This window comes from Hippocampus comes, unplaced genomic scaffold (genome assembly GCF_001891065.2).
Source record: "Hippocampus comes isolate QL1 unplaced genomic scaffold, H_comes_QL1_v1.1 scaffold7, whole genome shotgun sequence".
NCBI lineage: Eukaryota > Metazoa > Chordata > Actinopteri > Syngnathiformes > Syngnathidae > Hippocampus > Hippocampus comes.
Window position 1 is genome coordinate 4381299 of NW_017842060.1, and position 21928 is coordinate 4403226.

General features: G+C 45.1%; 1 protein-coding gene across 3 annotated transcripts in view; it reads left to right on the forward strand.

Annotated features, from left to right (window-relative positions):
- Window positions 1–21928, forward strand: part of bnc2 (basonuclin zinc finger protein 2) — a 173207-nt gene that overhangs the window by 148455 nt on the left and 2824 nt on the right. For 2 of the 3 annotated variants that reach the window (XM_019862123.1, XM_019862124.1), the window contains exon 5: window positions 11758–14171. In XM_019862123.1, coding sequence (XP_019717682.1) covers window positions 11758–14171 — 2414 coding nt within the window. Of the gene's footprint in view, window positions 1–11757; window positions 14172–20759; window positions 20834–21928 lie in introns of all 3 variants that reach the window. The other variant, XM_019862125.1, reaches the window with a different exon arrangement.

Here is a 21928-nt window from a genome sequence, read left to right on the forward strand (position 1 = left end):
TGAACATAAGAGGGAGTATTTAAGAGCACTTGAGTGCCAGCATGGATGTAGTCCCTCGTCCCCGCGGATGCCGGTGGGCCCCTCCGCACCGTGGCATGATTTTTCACTTTAGCCATCGCCACTCGCTCCACTCCGCGTCCCCTCTCCGCATGCTTCAATGATTCCACTACTCCCCCCTTTTTTTATTCAGTGTGAGAGTGTATGGGGGTGGGGGGCACCACTGACACACACGTACGCACACACACACAATTTGACCCATTTGCCCCCCCGCTACGGCTAGTAAATAATTCCATTGTGCGGGCCATTAGTGAGTATCTCTGGGTTAAGAGGTGCGGCCATCGAAGCCGTCAGATGGGCGATTAGACAATCAGGAGGTGAAATGTCTACGATTGTTTGCTTGGAAACAACATTAGCCTGTGTGTCTAATAGATATGCGTCATGTTGCTTTCATAAGGTACACGCCATTCAAAGTGTTTGTATTGCAATGTTGTCAGATCGTAATGATGGACAGATCTGGACTCAATCTTTTTGGAATTTATTTTTGTTTTTAAGTTTTAATATTTATGGTATGACAGTTCAAGATTTTTAAATCATTGCTTGTACGGTGACAACTCACAGTTTTTATGATGGCGATCATTTGACCCAGGAACGGACCATTTCCATGGTAACTGCTCGCAATGGAAAAATTCCGAAATCCGAACAAGCAGCGTCACTGAACAGATCACATTCCATGTTCGACGTTCCACTGTGTGTATGTGTGTGTGTGTGTGTGTGTGCGCATGTGTGTCATTGAGACAGATTTCATAAAGCTTTGTTTCATAATCTACCCGTGATTGTGTCAAAACAGTAGTGCACCCCAGCTTGGCTAGAATCGTGGCGGCGCATGACAATGTAGGTAGTATATACAGTATTTTAGCGATGAGGCAACTCCACGCTGTGCGTGTGTGTGTATGCCACGCGGACATGTGGACGTGGACACACTAACTGGCCGCAGGGGCCTGTCGTTGAGCCACTGTCAAAGGGATCCTTGTATTTTTCCAAAGGCATGTCAGAGGATTACACAGTCCCTCTGCTGTTTCACTCACCTCTCAAACACACACACACACACACACACACACACACACACACACACACACACACACACACACACACACACACACAGCCATCAAAGAGGTGCACACTGGTCTTCTCTCACTCTCAAGCAACACACACACACACACACACACACACACACACACACACACACACACACGTGCCTGCAGGGATGGCCAGTGGCAAGCATGGCCCTTTGCATGTTCATAAGAAGCCGCATATTCTTTGTTGGCAACTGGCGTAGTACAAGCTTGGCGTGGTACAAAAAGTAGGTGTAGTCATAGGAGAGATATGTCTATCAACTAAGATGTTTTTTTATGGATGTGTGTGTGTGTGAGTGAGTGTGTGTGGAATTCGATTTGGTGTACTGTATTTGTAACATTAAAATACTTCACATTGCAACAAATCTGTAATGTTAAAATTGTAAATTAGTTCAAAATAAACACGTTGACCCAGTGGTTGCTGGAAGACTGAGCGACATTGCGACAAATCAAAGTCTTGCTCACCGAAGTGCTAAATTCAATTCTTCCTCTGCCCTTCTTTTGAAATAAGGTTTTCCAGAAAGCCAAAGCAAAAGTAAAAACCCATTCAAAGGCAAGAATTACATTTGACTTTATGTGTGACTTCTGAGGCCTATTTTGCCCCACCCCCAAAATGTTGATATGGTGAACATTTGAAATTCTACCTACCACTTTAATAACAGCGCTAATTTGACCACTTACTCACCTTTCATTTGGCATTATCCTTCCCCGAGTACCTCCGCCTTTCCGCTCCTGTTGTAGAAACAACACAAATCAATTAGCAAGCGCGGCTAGCACATAACGTCAACAACCAACCAGGTATGAGCCCTTTAAGACCTCAAACCTGCCTCTTGATCAATAGACAAAAGGCAGCTAGCGCTAACACCTCTTTTTATTCCCCCCTAATCGTTCTCTCAATGTTATCTCTCCCAGTCGCTTCTCTTTTTCTCTGCAAAATTTCCCAGAGCTGCTTAGAATTCCCAGAAGCCGCCCCCTCCGCCACCCCCCTCCGCCGTACCGCTGAGCCACAGGCAGACACCCTGTTCGAGGCGATTACTATCACGTCCAATCCACCCGGCCTTTGCGTTCTAACAAGATGCAGACATTAGCAAATCCATACTGATTGCATTTGGGATGATATAGGGAGACGTATTAGTGTGACATATTAGGCCGGCAACAAGTTCACAAGGTGAGACGCTACACTGACATCGCATTGACTCGCCGGCCTCGCGGGACGTCGCGCTAGGCTAGTGGTGCTAGCCGCGGCTGAATCCGCCCGTATTGGATTTCTTTGATGGCTGTTGAGCTTGTAGCGCTACAAAAGGGCATACTTGGCTAACTGGTCGGCTGACAGGAACCCTAAAGACCGCAAGGCTACCGAGGATCAATAGCAATACACTGCACAGCACTGCCGACCCAGGCCAGACGCAAACACAGGAAGATAGCGTTACACACACACACACACACACACACACACACACACACACACACACACACACACACAAACACGTGCGCACTTGGAAGCCTCAAGATGTTTAGAGAGTCATCATCAGCTGCAAATGTATCCAGTATGATTGAGTGAGTGGTTTACGTTGCTGGATGAACAAGTCATGACTATTTTACTTTTTTTTTTTTTTTCCTCATTAAATCAAACCAGCTATTTTTAAAGCTTGAGATTTCAATTTCAGTTTCACACTGAGAATCCTCCAAAGTTTGATGCATTATTTCTACAATTAAAAAAAACAAAAAAACAAACTACTGGATTGACGAAACATGACTGCAAGACTGACCAAAATAAAACTAAAATGATGGTGCTTTAAAAAAAAAAAAAAAATCGGAAACTACATTTTTCATTCATAAAATGAACTCAAACTAACTACAGTAATAGCGAAAATGTCCTTCGCTATCAAATTCGTCAATTAGTCTCATACATGGGCTTTCAAGGTTTATTTGAAATGCATAAACCTAAAACTAATCCTAAATCTAAAAAGTAAAATTAAGCGTTTTCCAAAAATTGAAACAAAACAGACACAAAAATCCGCTATAAAAAAATGAGTCAAACCAACAAAAGTCCAAACAAAATGAAAACCAACTATGATGAAAAATCCCCAAACTATTATAACCGTGGTGCCAACACGGCCAATAAAAGTGCTGCCAATACTAACTGACAGCTACGCTGCCCAAACAGTATGACTGCACAAACTCGAATTGAAAAAACAACTTTTTGAATAGAAACAGCAGAAACCTGAGCCGCAGGACAGTGGATGAATGCATGCCGACTGGGACAGCAAAGTGCTTCAATTTCATTTTGAAGGGATTATAAGCCTTTTGAGATAAACTTCACACAGGCCCCATTGTCGGAACACGTCAAAACGCGCATACTCGGTCATATTTTTGCGTGCTGATGTTGGATGTGAGCCGTCAGGTGCCGGTGGCTCTGGAGCCCCGGTCTGAACAAACAGAGTCGACCTCCGACGCCCCTCCCCCACCACTCGTGTCACAGAAATTGTGTGGCCGGGCCATCCAACGCCGTGCCAGGCGCTGGGTCACCGGGTCGACGTTTACCATAGGAAACCGCGCGGACCACTCGGGCATGGGCGCCCCCTCACTCTCGTACGTTTCCAACAATAAAAGAAAACACCGAAGCCGTGAACCCAATGAGCCTCTACGGGATCACCGGAACAAGAGCGATTGCATTAACTGGCCTGCCACTTAGTGCCACAGCGCGTGTGTTGTTGGAACCGCCTTGCCCTAAAAACACAGAAGACCGTTTGCAAAAGCATCAAAGTCGAAATCCCACTTCAAATGAATGATGATGGATGAATATTTGTGGGCCGCGAGGGGAGAGCAAAAGAAAGGGTGGGGCGGGCGGCGGTGGGAGGCGGAGTGGGGAGAGAGGGGGTGGGGGGTGCTGAGTTTAGTGGACCGCGAGGAACAATGAACATCTCAAAAGGAGAAGTGGAGTGAAATGGATTGAGTGTGCTGAGGGCCAGATGTGCGGCGGATGGATCAGACATCTGCCGGCTCGGCAGTCTCGACTGACCCCCGTCGTTCAACCGATGTCACGGGGGGTGGGAGTAGCTTCTACCAGGGGTTCTCAAACTTTTTGGGTCCAGTGTAGAAACCTCTCAAAATCCCGATGCCCATTAATCCCAATGACCGTGTGTTTCCCCGAATGAAGACGAACAAAATGAAATGTCCAAACAAAATAATGTGACAATGGGTCCCGTACAATCTACTCAAGTGCAGTTCAGTTGTATTTAACTTTGAAGGCCAGTCTGTAAAAAAAGTTGGGTTTTTCAGTGGCAGTGACTTTGATTTCCCTTGAAAGATGTCAAAGTTGAACAAGAGTAGAAAATCTCATTTAACAAGTTAAATTTCAAAATTACAACTTTATTCTTGTATGCTATGGTTCTTATTTTAATTAGTGCCAAACCCCTTATGCAGATATGCACCTAAAATATATATATAATGTCATGAAACATTGGACATTATTTTGGGGACTCCCGAGCGATGACTCGCTGACCCCCTTTTGAGAACCCCTTGCTTATACAATACGCATTCCTCCGCTTTGATAATTTTACTATCCGAATACGAATTACAGAATAAATTCCTCTCCGGGGATAACTTTACACACGCAGACGTGAGTCAAACTAGCGTGTCTTTCCCGTGACGGGTCTCCATTCTGTACATTTTGATGGTCCACAGCTTTTCCCCGCCGTGTAAGTTACCGTACAGGACGTAGCGCCAGATGGTACGGCTGTTTATTTTTGAAAGTCGTAATCACCGTATTCGGAACACGGGGACGGCGGACGAGAGAGACCCGAGCGCCACTTCCTGCCCGAGCCACATGATCGCATTCAACACGCCGACCGTACCCGGCCGAGCCACATGGGTTGATGTGTTCCAGCACGCCGTGGACGTTACGCCGCCCCTGCCCTCCCAAGACGGATGAGCCGAGCTGCGCGCCGGGCACACGTTCAAGGGAAGAGGTTTAAAAATAGAGGGCCGATTTGGTCATTAGAGACACAAGTAAAACTTCAGCTCAAGTGTCCATCTGATAAGAATCATGTTTACATTTTCTAAGGTGGAAAAAAATAAGTCTGTGAATATTTGAGCCCGGAATTTCAAGTCATCAATTCATAATTTAACCATATAAAGACGTTTCATCAGTTACGGTCACGACGGAACGAGACCAATTCCGATTTCCGGCACTGTCATGAAGGTACTGAGTGAAGATGAATCTTTTTTAAAATTTAATTTTAACTTATTTTTTACTCATTCCTTTACCGTGTTTTTACATCTGCAAACCTAACAGGAGTTCCTATTAACACGTAGCCAATTTACGCCAACGCTCTATAGGGCCGACTGCTAGTTAATGTGACAGACACGTGCTCCTTCAGGGCACGCCGACCCCCCTGTGGCCCTTTTGCATGTGAGCCGGCCGAGGGTGTGAGAGTGAGAGTGGAAGGGGAAATGAGGGGGCGGGGCGGATTGACGAGCACAGAGAAAGAGAGAGAGGCTCCAGTTAATGGTCTTGCATCTTCCTGGCAGCATGTCAATAACGGCTCTGATCACATTAAGTAAAGAGTCCATTAGCTTATTCTCGTTGTAGGCTCTCCGCAGAAGAAACGCCAAGAACTCTAAATGTGTCAGGGTTTTACTTCAAAGGGTCCTGTTCTATTTCCTTTGGACACTGTCACACTAAAGTAACTTGTTTGGGAAATAGGTACGATGATAAGGAAGCGATGCACTGCAAGTCAGCAAAGACTAATGAATAAAAACAGAATGAAGTTGTACTTTTTACTTGTCCGTGTGACACCCAGAACATCCAGTAGTGTGGTCAGGTTGAAAAAAAAAAATGAATGCAGACAATGGTGTCATTTTAGAATGTCTGTCAGAGCATTTTTGTAGGTCTAGAATATAAGGTGTCGGATCACAGAATATAGGCTGTTGGATCAAATTTTGTCTTGAAGACTTTATCAAACAATTTAAGACAAAAATGTTAGAGCTAAAATTACATGTAAAAAAAAATTCTGTCGCACGAGGTAAGCTGCATCTGATGAGTGACATTTAGAGTGACAAACTAATGCCCATTGCATCAAGATTTCGCAACAGCACAGCAAAATATCAGCAAGAAGCGCAAAAGTCACATCAGTGATGAGGAAAAATAACGAAGTAATGAAGCATTCTGGCTTTTGCCAAAGTAGTCATCAGAACAAAGGAGATGTGATACAAGAGTAGTGGGGGAGAAAAGCAGGTTGTCAGCCACCATTTCTTAGCCGCCTCGTTGCTCCCCCCTAGGCTCGGCGGTGGTGCCCCCCCCCACCACCACCACATCTGTCTCACAGACCCCCGCGACAGACCTGGCCAGAACCCGGCACATCACACGAATCATCCTCAATTAAATGGGAACCATCATTCCACCTCTCTTCTAATTCTCTGAGGCGTTCCCTCTGGCTCCGCGCGAGGTCCACTGAGTTTTGTCTAGGGTGAGCAGCTGGGCGAGGCGAGCTACATGGCTTTGTGAAAAGAGCCAATCAATAGTTGAGAGCAGACGCCGCTCCCATTGGAAGTCGCCGGCGGTTCGGCAGAGGTTCTGAACTGTGAGGGATTGCTCTGTTCTTGCTGCACACCGGAGCCTTAAATGGCTTCCATGTGCTGTCCATCTGCATCTGTGCTTGGGCTGCGTCCAAACGACTGTCCTTTCCACTTTTTAAAGATGGCTCAAGAACAAAAAAAAAAAGTGAGGCGCAGGTCAGAGGGGTTAGATGAATCAGGGGTTAGGAAATCTTTGTATTTTTTTTTTCTGCCCAAATGACAGATTTACTTTCTGTTACAGATAATGAAAAAAGACAACTGAGTGGGAGCAGACAAGAGTTAAAAAAAAAGTTTACCTGAGGCCACCTGGATAATGGGAAAGGATAGAGCGTGACTTATCCTTCAGTGGTGAAAACTACCCCCCCCCCCCTTCTGGACTGAACAATAAATCTTCCTCTAGTCGATTGGTGTGCCTTTAGCACCTTAACAACTAACACACAGCCATGAATTTTTAACCACAGCCACGAGTTAAATCAGGTTGAACGGCGAGGCCCGTTGGTCGGTGTCAGCGAGCAGTGAAAATCGCCCCGCGGCTTCTTCTCATCCAGTCGAGGAGGCTCCGCCTCGGCAACAATGAAAACCGCCGTCTTTTTTGACCATTTCATCATTCTTCCACCAAGCGGAAGGCTCCACCTCAGTTTGCGACGGCACACTCGCCTTTTACACTTTGGTCACGGAAAAGAAAGAACCGTTTCATTGTCGTATTTCGCATCACAGCGCAACTTTACAAAAACTTGGCATTGATCCTCGTGCAAAAACCGCCAAAGAATCTGGGATAGGCGACAAAACTGATTTGTGTGTGTGTGTGTGTGTGTGTGTGTGTGTGTGTGTAATGAAAGACAGCCGGAAAGCATCAATTACTGTAATCTATTGTTCATATTTGCAAGTCTTTGTATGGTTTTTGTGTTGACGTAAACCAATTTTTTTGGGGGGGACAGCAGTAGAACAAAAGGACAAAGCAGCATCCATGCAAGGTAGACGTAAGGTCAAAAGCCTCCGACGTGCATGGCTTGAACGAGCTATTTAGCATGATCACACAGTGCAAATTTTAACCTCTCTGATTCTTACAAATGTCCTCCACCCACGTCTGGACGTAGCTACTGATTTCCCAGCGGTCCATCACAGAGGAAGAAGCAGAGCTACTTGCTCGCTTCCTCACCTCTGACCCGCGACGAGGGAGCCAATGGGGGGAACCGGTACGCGTCTTGGGAGCTCTTGGCCTCTGATGTGATGGCTCCAGGCAGTGTGCTTTGTGTGAAACCATCCCCAGTGGCACCTCGCTCGCCACTCGATCCTCTCCATTATTCATACGGCCCCGAGACGGGGTGGGGAGAGAGACGGGAATATGGAAAGAGGGAAGAGGCAAGGTTCAAGACCTTCTCAGATCACAAGGAACTTCTGCTTAACCTTCCTTGAAGTGACGAACACAGGCATACGGCAATGTTTTTTTTTTTTTTAAGAAACTGGATCTGAGAGCAGGGCTGGAAATCAATGCGGCTTCCCTCGGGGCTCGATGGAGATCGCATCCACTGCAAGGTGATTGGTGAATCAATGCGGTTCCCATGCTTCACTTTGCCACTGTGAGAACCCCGCGTCCCTAACGTGATCATTCCAAGCGCCCTTGTTGCGGTGGAACTGTGCTGCCGTCCCAAGTCCACTGGCTTTTGAACAGAATCAGATTCTCTGTACTCCTGCGACATACATAACCAATGTAGACAGCCAATGGAAACATCTTTAGAATTCCAAGTATCTTTATCGGTTGCTGTACAAAACGTTGCCGACCACAACTCTCCCGTTCAAAAATTGTTTTGTGGATGAGCTACGACAAAGAGCCAAGTTAAGAGTTGATCACCGTTTGTTTTTAATGAAGTGATTTGAAGAAGCCGACTCGGATGATTGGCTCACCGTATTCGAAGACAAACAGAGCAGTCCAGTTGCGATCTATTCAGTGCCCCCATCCCCACTGAGTATGTACCACGCTTATTTAGACATTTATCACAGATGAAAACTACAGAAACGAACGCATTTAGACTGACTGTGAAAAGTTTCAAATCAGAACAATCCACGATCCGGTCCATTAGGACGACGAACATTTCTTCCGTTGTGGGCAATCGAAAAAAAGTCTCCATAGCTCGTAACCAATCACAGAGTACGACGAGTAATTACTTCTGGCAAAGGCATGTCATGTTGTTAATCCCTTCGCACTTTGCAACCTAACATCGCCGCACACCAAGGATCTTGATCCATCTTGACGCCCGCCGCCGCTAATTGCGCGAGTAGCCCGATTTGTTTGAACTGACAGCTGCGCCCCGGCCCATGACAAGGCCATCATTTGCTCGTCGTCGTCGTCGTCGTCAGCAATTTGCAAGGGTGCTACAACACTGCCCTCCACCCCACCTTCCAAAAAACCCACTAAACACCATTCAGCCCACGACCCGCGTAATGGAGCCAGCCACGAATTAAAGAATGCTGCGCAGCCGCCGAGAGAGATTAAAAAATACAGCCGTCGCTTAGATTAATTCTAAGCGACATGGAGGCTGGCAGATAAAATAAACTAACAGCAGCGGGCTGTCTAGCGAATAAAGCCGGGTGCCCCCCGCCATCGTCTCGGCCGTCGTAATTATTTTGCTAATAGTCATTAACCTGGCAAACAGCGGTTTAGCCGCATTGTTCAATAGGACTCTGGGACGCATAATGACAGACTAATATGTCATAGCGCTGGGGGACATGGGGGAGGGCTGAAGGATTGATGAGATTTTACTGGTAGAGAGGTGGGGCATGCCTGGAAAGGAAGAGGGCCACATTAAGCTAATTGGGAGATGAGTGCCTACTTGGGGAAAAAAAAGTGCTTCTAATGGCAGTTTTGCTGCGTGGCTCAAGAGGGGAAGTGGACTTGACGTAGTGGGCTCAGGACGAGATTTTTTTCAAAGTGGAGCCGGTACGCATTTTGTTTTACTAACTTCACCATGGACAGAAATGAAGATTATAATTCTGATTCAATTTGAAGGCATGGCAGGACAGTGGTACCGCTACTTATGAAATTAATGGAAAAAATTTCTTCACTAGAAAATCTAAGTAGGGACGCATTTTCCATGCAAATGCCCTAATCCGTTCCACGCCCCCCAAAATTCAGATATAAATGTTTTCTAAAGCATAAAAATGCATCAAAATATGGAACAAATACATGTTGCAATTAGATTATTGCACAATAAATGAGAGTTGAAATTTATTTCGTAACAAGAGGCAATGTTTTGCTCTTGAGGCGTTTCGTAACTGAAAATTTCGGATGAAGAGACGTTCATAAGTCGAGGTACCACTGTATAGAAAAAGTCATTTGCATGGAAAAAGTGGACGAGTTTCTTGTTGCCGTGTTGATCCCAAAAACATTTGTATCCTAAACTTCACAATTTTGTTTTTCGTTTTTTTTTTTTCTTTTTAATTAATCCATGAAAAGATGCTTGGCATTCTAAGCAACAACATGGACGCACAGGTTTTTCGCATTTGATAAGTGTCACATTTTATGCTGTTAACATTTGACTCCTCTTGTCTTAACATAAAAAAATAAAATAATAAGTACTGCTGGAATTTAAAAAAAAAAGTGACTGAAGATATCTGACTTTTTTATTTTTTTTCAATTGAATCCACTGGAAGGAATCCACTGGAAGCCGCTTAATGCCCAGATGGCCATGCAGTTTGAAATAATAGTGGCTTGGGCTCGAATTTAAAGTCATACCTCCAGGCAAAAACTCCAGCTCATACACAGAATGAAAGTGTAAAATGTTTTTTAATGTATATTTAACAACAAATACCCTGGTGACTATTGATGTTTAGTCTCAGAAGAATCCACTTCTCTCCAATATCTGAGGGCATGAAATCAAATCCCTCGCACTTATTTTTCGGGTTTTTTTTCCTTCCTCTGTGTCTCTTTCGCTTTCTCTCTTTAAACATTTATTTCTGTTTTCTCCTTACAGGCCCTTTGTGCTTTGTGATGTTGATTTTTTTTTTCTTCCTTCCAGCTTTTGGTGCGCCGCCGTCGCCATTTATCTTTCATAGATGCCAGCAGCTAGGAACGGATGAAATGTGTTCATATCAATGTGACTAATTGTTACGAGCTCATGTTTATTCCCCCAGTGTCACTCGTGCCTGTTTCCGAGAGGAAGCTTTTTTGGTGCACTATTTGTGTGAGCCAGGAATTAGTTGATAATTGTTTTCAACTTTTAAGAGAAGAGAGCACAGATGGCCGGCATTCTTTTCCAAGACCTGCGCAAGATCCTGATGTTTGACAATGAGAACGCTTGATCTCTCCCAACGAGGGACGCGATTTACAATTTGGAATATTATCCAAGTCCCACTGGAGAAATTCAAGCCCTTCCCAAGCATTTCAGGAGATAAATGCGCCTATTGGAAATGTCAAACATAAGCACATTTGTCATTCGGTATTTATGTCCCGTGTTACAAGCAAAGCCACACTCAACTCCCTGAGACCATTTTTTCCCCCCCCTTGGTTCACACGGGTCGTGATGATCCCAAGGTGCGGTGTTGCATAGAGGGAGTCGGACACAAGAGTTTCCATCTTTCACAAAAAGAGTTCAGCGATGAATGTCCCTTCATCGTGATGTTAAAATCATTCCTATGTTGCGTACTCGGGTCCTCGGTTCGGGACAGGACTGAATGACGGCATTTTGAGGTTTCAAACCGTGACGTGAGGTGCAGAAGAACTTTATATACAAATATTGACTGGAATTATGGCTTTCCTACTGCACTTATGTCATTTAACGCCTGCTACTAATGGTGTACAAAACCAGGTCATGTCACCGCCATAGGAACGGATCTCTGTCATAAACTAAGGAGCCCTTCTATTCACCGGGCAGTTACCGCAAAAAAAAAACAAAAAAGAAGAAAAAAATGCCGAAAGGAGTTTCTTCTCACTGCTGGGCTTTCCAGCAACTGCTAACCTCTGCCCCGTCTTATCTTTGACTCGACTATTAAGCTCAATCAATAAAATGGTTCTTTTTCTCTCTCGTGTCTCTTGCGGGGTGCATAGGACGCTGCGGGCAAGGTGCTGGACCGCTGGACCATCATGTCCCGAGAAGAGGAGATCATCACCCTGCAGCAGTTCTTGCGCTTCGGTGAGACCAAGTCCATCGTGGAGCTGATGGCCATTCAAGAGAAGGAAGGGCAGGCCGTTACTGTTCCTTCCGCCAAGACCGACTCCGGGATTAGGACGTTCATTGAGAGCAACAACAGGACACGCAGCCCGGGACTACTTACGCATTTAGAAAACAGCAGCCCATCGAGCATTCACCATTTTGAGAATATCCCCAACAGCTTAGCATTCCTTCTACCTTTCCAGTATATCAACCCCGTGTCGGCCCCCATGCTCGGCTTGCCCCCCAACGGACTGCCGCTGGAACAATCCGCTCTCCGGCTCCGGGAGCCCGGCTTGCCCAACCAAGTGGAACAGGTGGAGACAAGCGAGTCGGACGTGTCCCTGTCGCCCTTCCGTACCGGCCAGAGTCCGAGCCGCGGCCCGCTCGGCGCCATGAACAACAGCAACAGCAACATTGAACCTAAAACGGAGTCCAGCAACAGGGCCTCCCCCATCTCGCCATCTCCATCCCTCCAGCAGGCTCAACAGCAGATGAGCCAGCAGCAACAGCAGCAGAGTCAACAGCAGTCCCAGAACCAGTCTCAGCAGGCCAACGCGCTGAGCGACCACCAGGGTCACCACCACTTTGTCAAGGAGGAGCAGTCCAAGTGCATAACCCACTCTCCGTTTTCCTCCAAATTGCACCGCATGCGCCGCATGGCCTCCACCCCGCGCAAAGGCCGCGTGTGCTGCAACTCTTGCGGCAAGACCTTCTACGACAAAGGCACGCTGAAGATACACTACAACGCCGTGCACCTGAAGATCAAGCACCGCTGCACCATCGAGGGCTGCAACATGGTCTTCAGCTCCCTGCGCAGCCGCAACCGTCACAGCGCCAACCCAAATCCGCGGCTGCACATGCCGATGCTGCGCAACAACCGTGACAAGGACCTCATCCGTGCCAACTCCAACTCGAGCACGCCAGTCATCTCGAGTACCAAAAATGGCGGCTTCACCCTGACCAGTCCCGGCAGGCCACCGCTGGGCTTCACCACTCCACCAGTAGACCCCATGCTTCAGTCCCCACTGCAAAGCCCGCTGGTGTTCCCCTCTCTTAAATCCGTGCAGCCAGTACAACCCGTGCCTCCGTTCTATCGTACGTTACTGACCTCGGCGGACCTCGTCAGTCCGCCGGTTTCACTGCAAACAAGCCCCATTTTGCCCACCACCACCAACAGCACCACGCTGATGGACCAGCAACAGCAGATGCTGGCTGCGGCCGTGGCTTCGCACAATAACGCTCACGTGTCCGAGATGGGAGCCACGTCTCACAGCGTGAACGCGTCGAGTGGCAATCAGGAGGCCACGACGGGCCCCGCTGACCCCATGCCCAAGAAAAAGCCTCGTAAATCCAGCATGCCCGTGAAGATCGAGAAGGAAGTGATCGACGTGGCGGATGTCTACGAAGACAAAGACGAGGATGACGACGATCACATGAACCACAATCACCACCACCACCACCACCACCACCACTCCACACCGCTCCTTTACAACACACACGTCAAAATGAACGGAAACTACCACAGCAACAACAACAGCAGCAGCGGCGGCGGCACGGGGAACCACAGCGGCGGGAGCGGGCAGCAATCCCCTTCCCAAGATGAGATGAGCCCCGGCATAACTCTGCGTGGCGTGATGAGACAAAGTGAAGACGAATGCCGGGAGGGAGCCGGCAGCGACGGCAGGGGTGAGCTCCAAGGCTCAAGCGACCTACGTTGTATGGACAGCTACACTTCTGAGGACCAAGACCACGAAAGAGACTTTGAGAACGAGTCGGAAACCTCGGACTCAAAGATGTATTACCGGGACGAGATGATGGACGTGGAGGAGCAGCAGAAACACTCCAAAAGTGACAAAGACCACCGCGACGATGGCCGCGAAGAAGGCCATTTGAGGAAAGAAATGGAAGGCAAGGGTCTGCTCTCGCCATCCCCTCACCAGGATTCTATCAAGGTCAAGGAAGAGCTCAACGACCCCACTTACGACATGTTCTGTATGAGCCAGTACGGCCTCTACAATGGCGGAATGGCGGCGGCTGCGGCGGCGGCCGCCAGCATGGCCGCCCTGCACGGGAGTTTCATCTCCTCGATGGGCTACGGCGCCAGCCCGCCCAAGTTTCCCACTTCCCAGTCGCCGGACGGAGACCCGTGCTCTAGTCCGGACCCCAAGATCTGCTACGTGTGCAAGAAGAGCTTCAAAAGCTCCTACAGCATGAAACTGCACTACAAGAACGTGCACCTCAAAGAGATGCATGTGTGCACTGTGGCGGGTTGCAACGCTGCGTTCCCTTCCCGACGGAGTCGAGACAGGTTAGTGCTTGACGATTCCTCTACAGTCGCGGCTTTGATATTTGACACGGTCTTTATCACGCAAAAAAGCTGCATCGGTCATGACAGAAGATCGGGCACTAAACCACCTGTTCAATGTTAGCAAAGAAACCAGTAGCTTAGCATTCTCAAACCGGAAAGCTTAGCATCCTAAAACAATCCACGGCAGGGATGTGGCTTTCATTACAATATTGCAGCAAAACTAATTGCCGGATGTTAACCCTTTCAGGGACAGCGGTCACGACATTGGGCAGCTTCTCGTGTTATCCTCCGAGGGTGAAATATTTAGCACTCGACGAGAGGCATAAAACAGTCTGAGAGCGGCATAGCTTTCACTGCCACACGGTCCGGAAATCAAGTCCAGCCTCTGTCACAGTTCTGATACTACCTCTGTCGGCATGAGTTCGGTACACCGCACCCTGCCGTTCACCGTCTGTGCCGTTGATGCCGAATCGCCACCCGGGAAACCGCCGCCGAAGCTAAATCCGCAATTTTCGAAAGGGCATTCAATTCAACCTGCAGAGCATTTCACCTGGTAGCCGCGAGTTAGTAGAACGTGTAAAAGTAAATAAATAAACTCAAATTCCATGACGTCTGCTTCCCATCAAGTTCAGAAGTGGCAGGTGTCAACATGAACCCCCGCCCCCACCACACACACACACACACACACACACACACACACACACACACACACGGTAAAACTCCGCGGCTGTCAAGCCCTCCAGCTGCAGTTTTGTTTACCTGCCCTCTCCCCGCCTGCCTTGTCACGCAGAGGTGAAGGTGCATGCATTAGCATTGACAGCTGTTAGTCAAACCGCTGCATTTATTAGCACGGAAGGTGAGCCGAGACCCGGGCTTGTTAACACGCAGACGCCCCCCCCCCGGCCGTCCCCACCACTCTGCTGTGGAATATCCAGCAGGTCCACGGTAGCAGCGCGAGGGGGGTGGGGGGGGGTGCATTTCGCATGTGGCAGGTGCAGCGCATCGCTGTTGCCTCAGGCGAGTGCACACCCGTGAGAGGAATACAAACCAGTATCTTTCGGGGGTGAAAAAAAAAAAAAAAGGGGACTGACCTTTTGTTGTTATGCTGACATCACGCGTCATCTGACAACAGAAAGCTATTGTTTGTTTATGTACTAAGAATTGATACAAGAGGTGATAACCAGACGTTGGGATTTGTAACAGGATGGGGGTGAAAAAAATGTTTCAAGTGTACTCTCCTATTCGCGAACAGCAAAGAAAAAAAATAAATAAACGGCAAGCAATTGACACCCTGTTTTAAAATGGTGCCCATGTTAATATTTTAAAACTGAGGGTTTTAATATCATTTGAAAATCATCTCACATCACGGACCTTAAAAAGGAACGGCTGACCAATATAGCATTATAAACCTTGTCTTTCAGTACATTGCCATCTGGCTCAGAAAGAACACGGAAAAGTTTTAAGTTTTGGCCAACGTTGCTTGAATTTGCGAACAGTGCGAATATCGGATCGATTACTGTTGTGCATGGTCCTCAACGTGTGACGGATTTGTTTGTCAGCGGGAACGCAGTTGGAAATCAAAGTCAACGTTTGTCGGAAAACACTTCTGGGCCGTAAATTTAAAACCATTTTTAAAAAGTAAGTAAAAGCGCGAACTGAGTGCTTTGGTTTTGATGTCATTAGCCTACTAGCATAGCTGTAACGTCATCATATTTTTACGGTTTCCAAAAACATCAAACATTTTTTTTTAAAACGCCATAATAATATAATAATAAATTCCTGAGAACACATGGAACATTTTCCAAAGAGCGTTACAAGATGAGGAAATGTGCCGGCATCTCGTCGTCTCCATCGTTCGATACCGACGCTAATGATATAATGCACCTTTGCATGTAACGGCGGCGATAAAACGGAAACGCGACGCGCTCGTTTTCCTCCAACCCATTTAAGTCCGAAGAGATTAGCGAATGTTGACATAACAATACCCCCGTTATGACTCATAACGGAGATAAATCAGGTTCCATTCTTCTCGCCGCTAATTTTATTTAAAGCCAATAACAGCTAATTGGCACTCGCGTCTGCTGTTCCGTCTCGGCAATTAATATAAAAATGTCCAGCGGCCTGCGAGTTATGCTCGACGTGCACGCTGCTGTTTGAAATGCGCTCTCTTGAAGAAATGTTGGGCTGCATCATTAACCGTTGCAACTCATGCAAATGAAAGTGGAACCGAGATCATTTCTGCGTTATTTTTGCTGCGATGACATGTGCCATCTTTTTCAAATTGCGGTACGTACATAATTTGTAATCCATTTGGAAGAAATGAAACCTCTCCCTCGACTCGACGCCGCCCAATGTAAGAAAATGTGCGCAACTCGAACTGTTTTCAATTCACTGACAATTGTTCACATATGGACACACTCTTAAACCGTTTTAACTGCTGCTAACCAAAACCGCGGCACTTGCTGGGCATGTTTAACAGTTTCTCAGTTGAAGTCTGATATCAGAAGATATTTGTAAATGTCGGTATGAATATTGTGAGAGTCAAGTCCAAATTCAATGGGATAAAACTACCGGTGGCAATCCCGTGAGAGGGGAAATAGTTGTTTTACAATTGATTTCTATATTTTGTAAATTCTTGGAATGTTTCGCCGATTTTTATTGTATGATATAAATGTGTAAAGTGATGTTCAATTGCAAACAAAGTTATTCAAAAGTATCTGACATTATGAGAATAATTTTACAGAACTTGCTCATTGTTTTTATTTTTAAATCTTGTTCGGTGCCACTATAATGATTGAACACTTTTTGTAAGAAATATCGCTGCGGCAAAATAAAATAAATAAATAAATGAATTCATGAACGAATGAAACGTTGGACTGTTATAAGATTAAATTCATATTCGTTTGAGGAAAAATGGTGCAATATTGCTGTGCCTGATGTGTGCGAAAATTCTGAAATTCACCCAAAATGTTTTGTAGAATCTCATTCAGACTTTTTTTTTTCCTTGAAGACCTCATATTTTCCACCCAATTTTTATTTTTATTTTTTATAAATACAATAGAAAATAAATTGAAAGAAAACGTGATTTTCAAATCCTAATCGCTGCCATGAAAATTGACATGAACAGCAACGAAAAAGTCTGCCAGTCATGTAAAAACGGTAAAATGTATCTACAAATGTATTTTCATGCTGTATTTTTGTCAAACATAACCCTCAAGATTAAATACAAACCGGTATTGAACTTCAAAGTTAAATACAACCGAGCCGTGCTTAGGCAGTCATTCTTCCGAGGAAGGTACGACACGATGAAAATCAGTGCTTTCATGCAAATTAGCAACAAAAAAAAAAAATGCAGGCATTAAGTTATGAAGAGGGGGGCTTCCCCCCAATAGAAAATAAATTGAAAGAAAACGTGATTTTCAAATCCTAATCGCTGCCATGAAAATTGACATGAACAGCAACGAAAAAGTCTGCCAGTCATGTAAAAACGGTAAAATGTATCTACAAATGTATTTTCATGCTGTATTTTTGTCAAACATAACCCTCAAGATTAAATACAAACCGGTATTGAACTTCAAAGTTAAATACAACCGAGCCGTGCTTAGGCAGTCATTCTTCCGAGGAAGGTACGACACGATGAAAATCAGTGCTTTTCATGAAATTTAGAAAAAAAAAAAAAAGCAGGCATTAAGTTATGAAGAGGAGGGCGTTCCCCCCGCCCCCTCTCCACCTCCCCTTTCCACTGAGTGCAAAAAGATGGCTTATTTACCGCGGGGGAGTTGAAAGAGGACGCCGCGTGATTAAGTGAAGCAAAGCGCCATCATTATTGGACCCGTTAATGGAGACACCAGTTATTCATCTCATTTTAATTTAGCGTATTTTTAGCCTTCAGTACTGAGGTACTTGAACCTGTTCTTTCCACGCTGTACAGCGCCGCGCTGGGTAGTCCCTCGTTGGCGGCAGGGCTGGCACGAACGGAGAGAGAGTCAAGGTTAATTATGTTGGAGAATACACCCCGTTCTTCTCCCCCTCATCCTCCCCAGCCCCTGCAAGTCCCCTCATGGGATGCGAGGCCCCCTGCAAACGCTCCATTTTTTTTTTCGGGGGGGGTGGGTGCTCATTTTCCGACATATCACAGACCAAACCAGGAACTTCATTGTAACCTTTTTATATTTGCATGTTTTCTCCATCGTCGAGTTTAAATGACGTCCAGTTTTTGATGAAAGGGAAGGAAATTAAATTTGCATTTAATTATTTATTTTTAATTCGATCCGCCAACAAAACAATCGACAGATTAAATTATTACTTTTAAAAATGTGTGTCGCCGCCCTATAAGAACAAAAAAAATATATATATATATATATATATATATACACACACACAGACACACACACACACACACACACACACACACACACACACACACACAGAAATGCCCCATTTACAGTACGTACGAGTTCACGCTCATCCTGTCAAATGACAACATGAAGAATGCATCATACCCTCTCAAACTGAGCCGTGCCTTCTCAACTCAAATCGATAATTCCACTGAATCAAACCGAATGGCATGTTTCCACTTTACCGTCCTTGAATCGTGTCAAGACATGACTCGTCTTTCGTTGGAAAGATGCACACCCTCATTTTAACCCTGTGGGGGACCGCGGTTACTACAGTGGACAGCTTACTATGTGATCAAGTTACAGGGTGCATGAAAGGGTTAAAATAGTCACCATTGAATACAAATGTGTCATGTATATTGTGAAGATCGAAGTAAACGTACAAAAGAAGTTGGCGTCAACCGTTAGCAGTTAACGGTAACGGCAGTGAAAAGCAGCGGAGGGAGACGATAAATATCAATAATATCCACATCCTCCCACCTGCACCAAAAATCTCGTAATGAAGCCCGAATGACAGCAAAGGCAAAGAAGCAGCCGGTGTCGGACTCGTGCACAATCAAGATGAGTCTGAACGATGATTAATGTCGGGGCGGGAGAGGTGAAAATGTTCCGCTCTTCTTCGTCGTCCTCCTCCTCTGCATAATCCCCAAAATATATCAAATAAATAAATAGATAAATCGAGAGAATTCATCAGAGCTAGGAAGGGGGTGGGACATGTGGGCAGAAAGTCTAAATTTGATAAATGAGGCGATTGGCGCGCTATGCATGCACATGTATTCAGATTTTTAAAAATGTGTTTTGTTATTTTCATCATTGATAAGAATGAAGTCATATTCTTTTTCAGTGATTAGAACATTTCACTGTAGCGCTGCGTGCGCTTAGGCTATAACAATGAGTAATCCATTCGTATTAGTATTAGGGGCACATTTGGGAAAAAAAAAATAAAGAATTACGAGAATCAAGCTGTCATTGTTTGAAGAAAGTGTTTTTATTCTTTTCTTATGAACCTTTTTTTAATTATTCGACCCCCCCTCCTAAATTGTACTTTTCATTTGGAAAAACTAATTGGAGATTTTTTTTTTTAATTCAGAAAATAAGTCAGCTTTTGTTATTTTTATCAAAACGTATTTTCCATTCAAAAAAACGTTTTTATTTGTTTCATTTCTTAAGAAAAAGAATCTGTGTATCGATACTTTACACGTTAATAATCAATTTATTCAATATATATGCTTGGAGGAAGTCATTTTTCATAAAGGGGGGTTTAAAAAATGTGGCGCGCGCACACACACACACACACACACACACACACACACACACACACACACACACACACACACACACACACACAGACAGTTGAATTTACTCCGTTTTATTTTGTCCAGTGGTTGCATGAAATTAAATCATCTGGATCCAAGTTACATTTTTTTAAGATGTATAGGCTACTTTGTTATCTAACATTTTTTTTTTCAGTTCATTGAGAAAAGAGTTCATGTTTTTCAAACAGTTTTTCGTCTGGAATATTACAAGATTCAAGTTCAATTCCTATGAGGAAAAAAAAAGGCTTTTTTTATTTAGTCGTAGAATAAATTTGTGGAAATTTTTCAATTGCATTTGTAATTTCCAACTGATGATCTGACTTTTTCTTTAGAAAAATGTGATTTCCTTTCAACATAATAATACAGTCTTGACAATTGTGAAGGGGGTTACTGCAGACTCATTTAGAGCTTATTAGCAGTGAAGGTGTTGTTGTATTTCAAACCCAACAATTGGGCCCGCCTACCCGAGCATCACCGACAGCATCGCCATCTTCAGGCTTTTGGAGAAAAAAAAAAAAGAAATTGGGGGCTATTTGGACAGAGAAGCAGGATCCACTCTGGTGTCCCACTTCGCTAAAAAGAAGCCCCAACTTGACTGGCCGACTGCCAAGCAGCCACACAAACAGCACTTTGAAAATTCCCGGCGCCTCATTTTGGCTTCCGATCCAACGGCGGGATTTATGCCCTCTCTTTGATCCGCTGTATGGAAGCGCCATATTGTCCCACATTACAGTCGGCGTTCCAGTCGATTGGTCGACCCCCCCCCCCCGCCCCCTTTCTTCCTTGATGCTGACGATGCTCGAGTGGACGGGCTCGCTCTTGCCCGATTGACGGAAAAGGGTCCCTCAATTGAATGTATTTCTACCCTCTTGCAGGACAATGTCGGATAGGGAAGTAAATAATTAAAGGAAAGGGACCCTTTTTGACTGCACCAACCCTGCCACTGCTGGTAAGCTCGACTTATCCATTGTGACTCCATACAGTATGTGCCCATCTTGTTTTTATTTATTTTTGATAAAGATTTTTGCTTTGATTTTTTTTTTCACCTCCCTGCATGGAACTCCCTAACCTGTAAAGGTGTTGTGGTTATGGTGGGCCTTGGGCTTTCTGTCTGCTGCAGTTTTGTATTGTGACAAGTGTGTGTTTCCCCGCCTCATGAAACCTGGCTAACTGCAAAGGCAAAGCGCAAAAAAAAAAAAAAAAGACAAAAAAAGGCATTTTGCACCCCTGAGCATGGCTTTTTGTTTGCTTTTACTGGGGAAGAAAAAAAAAGCTGAGTAATCCCATTCTGGCATCCACATGGGAATTTCGTTCATCATATTGCGCACGTTATACTACGCGGTTTGCCGTGGCAAAATAAAACAAACAAATAAAGACCAAAAAAAAAAATCTGAAATGTTTAACTTAGAACCAGAGTGACACGAATACATGCCGCCAGGACCCGGTGCTAACGCGCTATCCTTTCTTCGCCTTGATTATCACATTACCGCGGCTTGAATCAATTGATAAACTCCCATTCAATATGCCCCGACGATTTAATTGAGTCACAGTCTATTGGATTTGAGGGCCGTGCACAGTGCAGACATGCTGACAGCAGTAAACACTGGCAGGATGCTCTCTTGCTCTTCCGTCTGTCTGTCTGTCTGCGCCCGGCTGAGAAGAGCTGCGTTCATCCTTATAAAGTCACACAGTAGCAGGCAACTATTTGGAGTAAGGCACGCGGTAGATAGAAGCTTTTTATCTGTCCAAATGCATCATATGTACTGCATGACTAGACAAAGATGATATCTAATGGAAATAACATTTCACATGGAATACAATATTTGATATTTAACAACGGATATTAATGTAAAGGTATTCCGTGTACTCAAATGCAGCAAATAAGGCAACTTTGGCTTCGGTAAAGCTCTTTTTTTTTTTTTTAACAATTAAAAAAAAAATCCGTCTTCCTATCTATCTATCTATCTATATATATATATATATATCTATCTATCTATCTATCTATCTATCTATCTATCTATCTATCTATCTATCTATCTACATA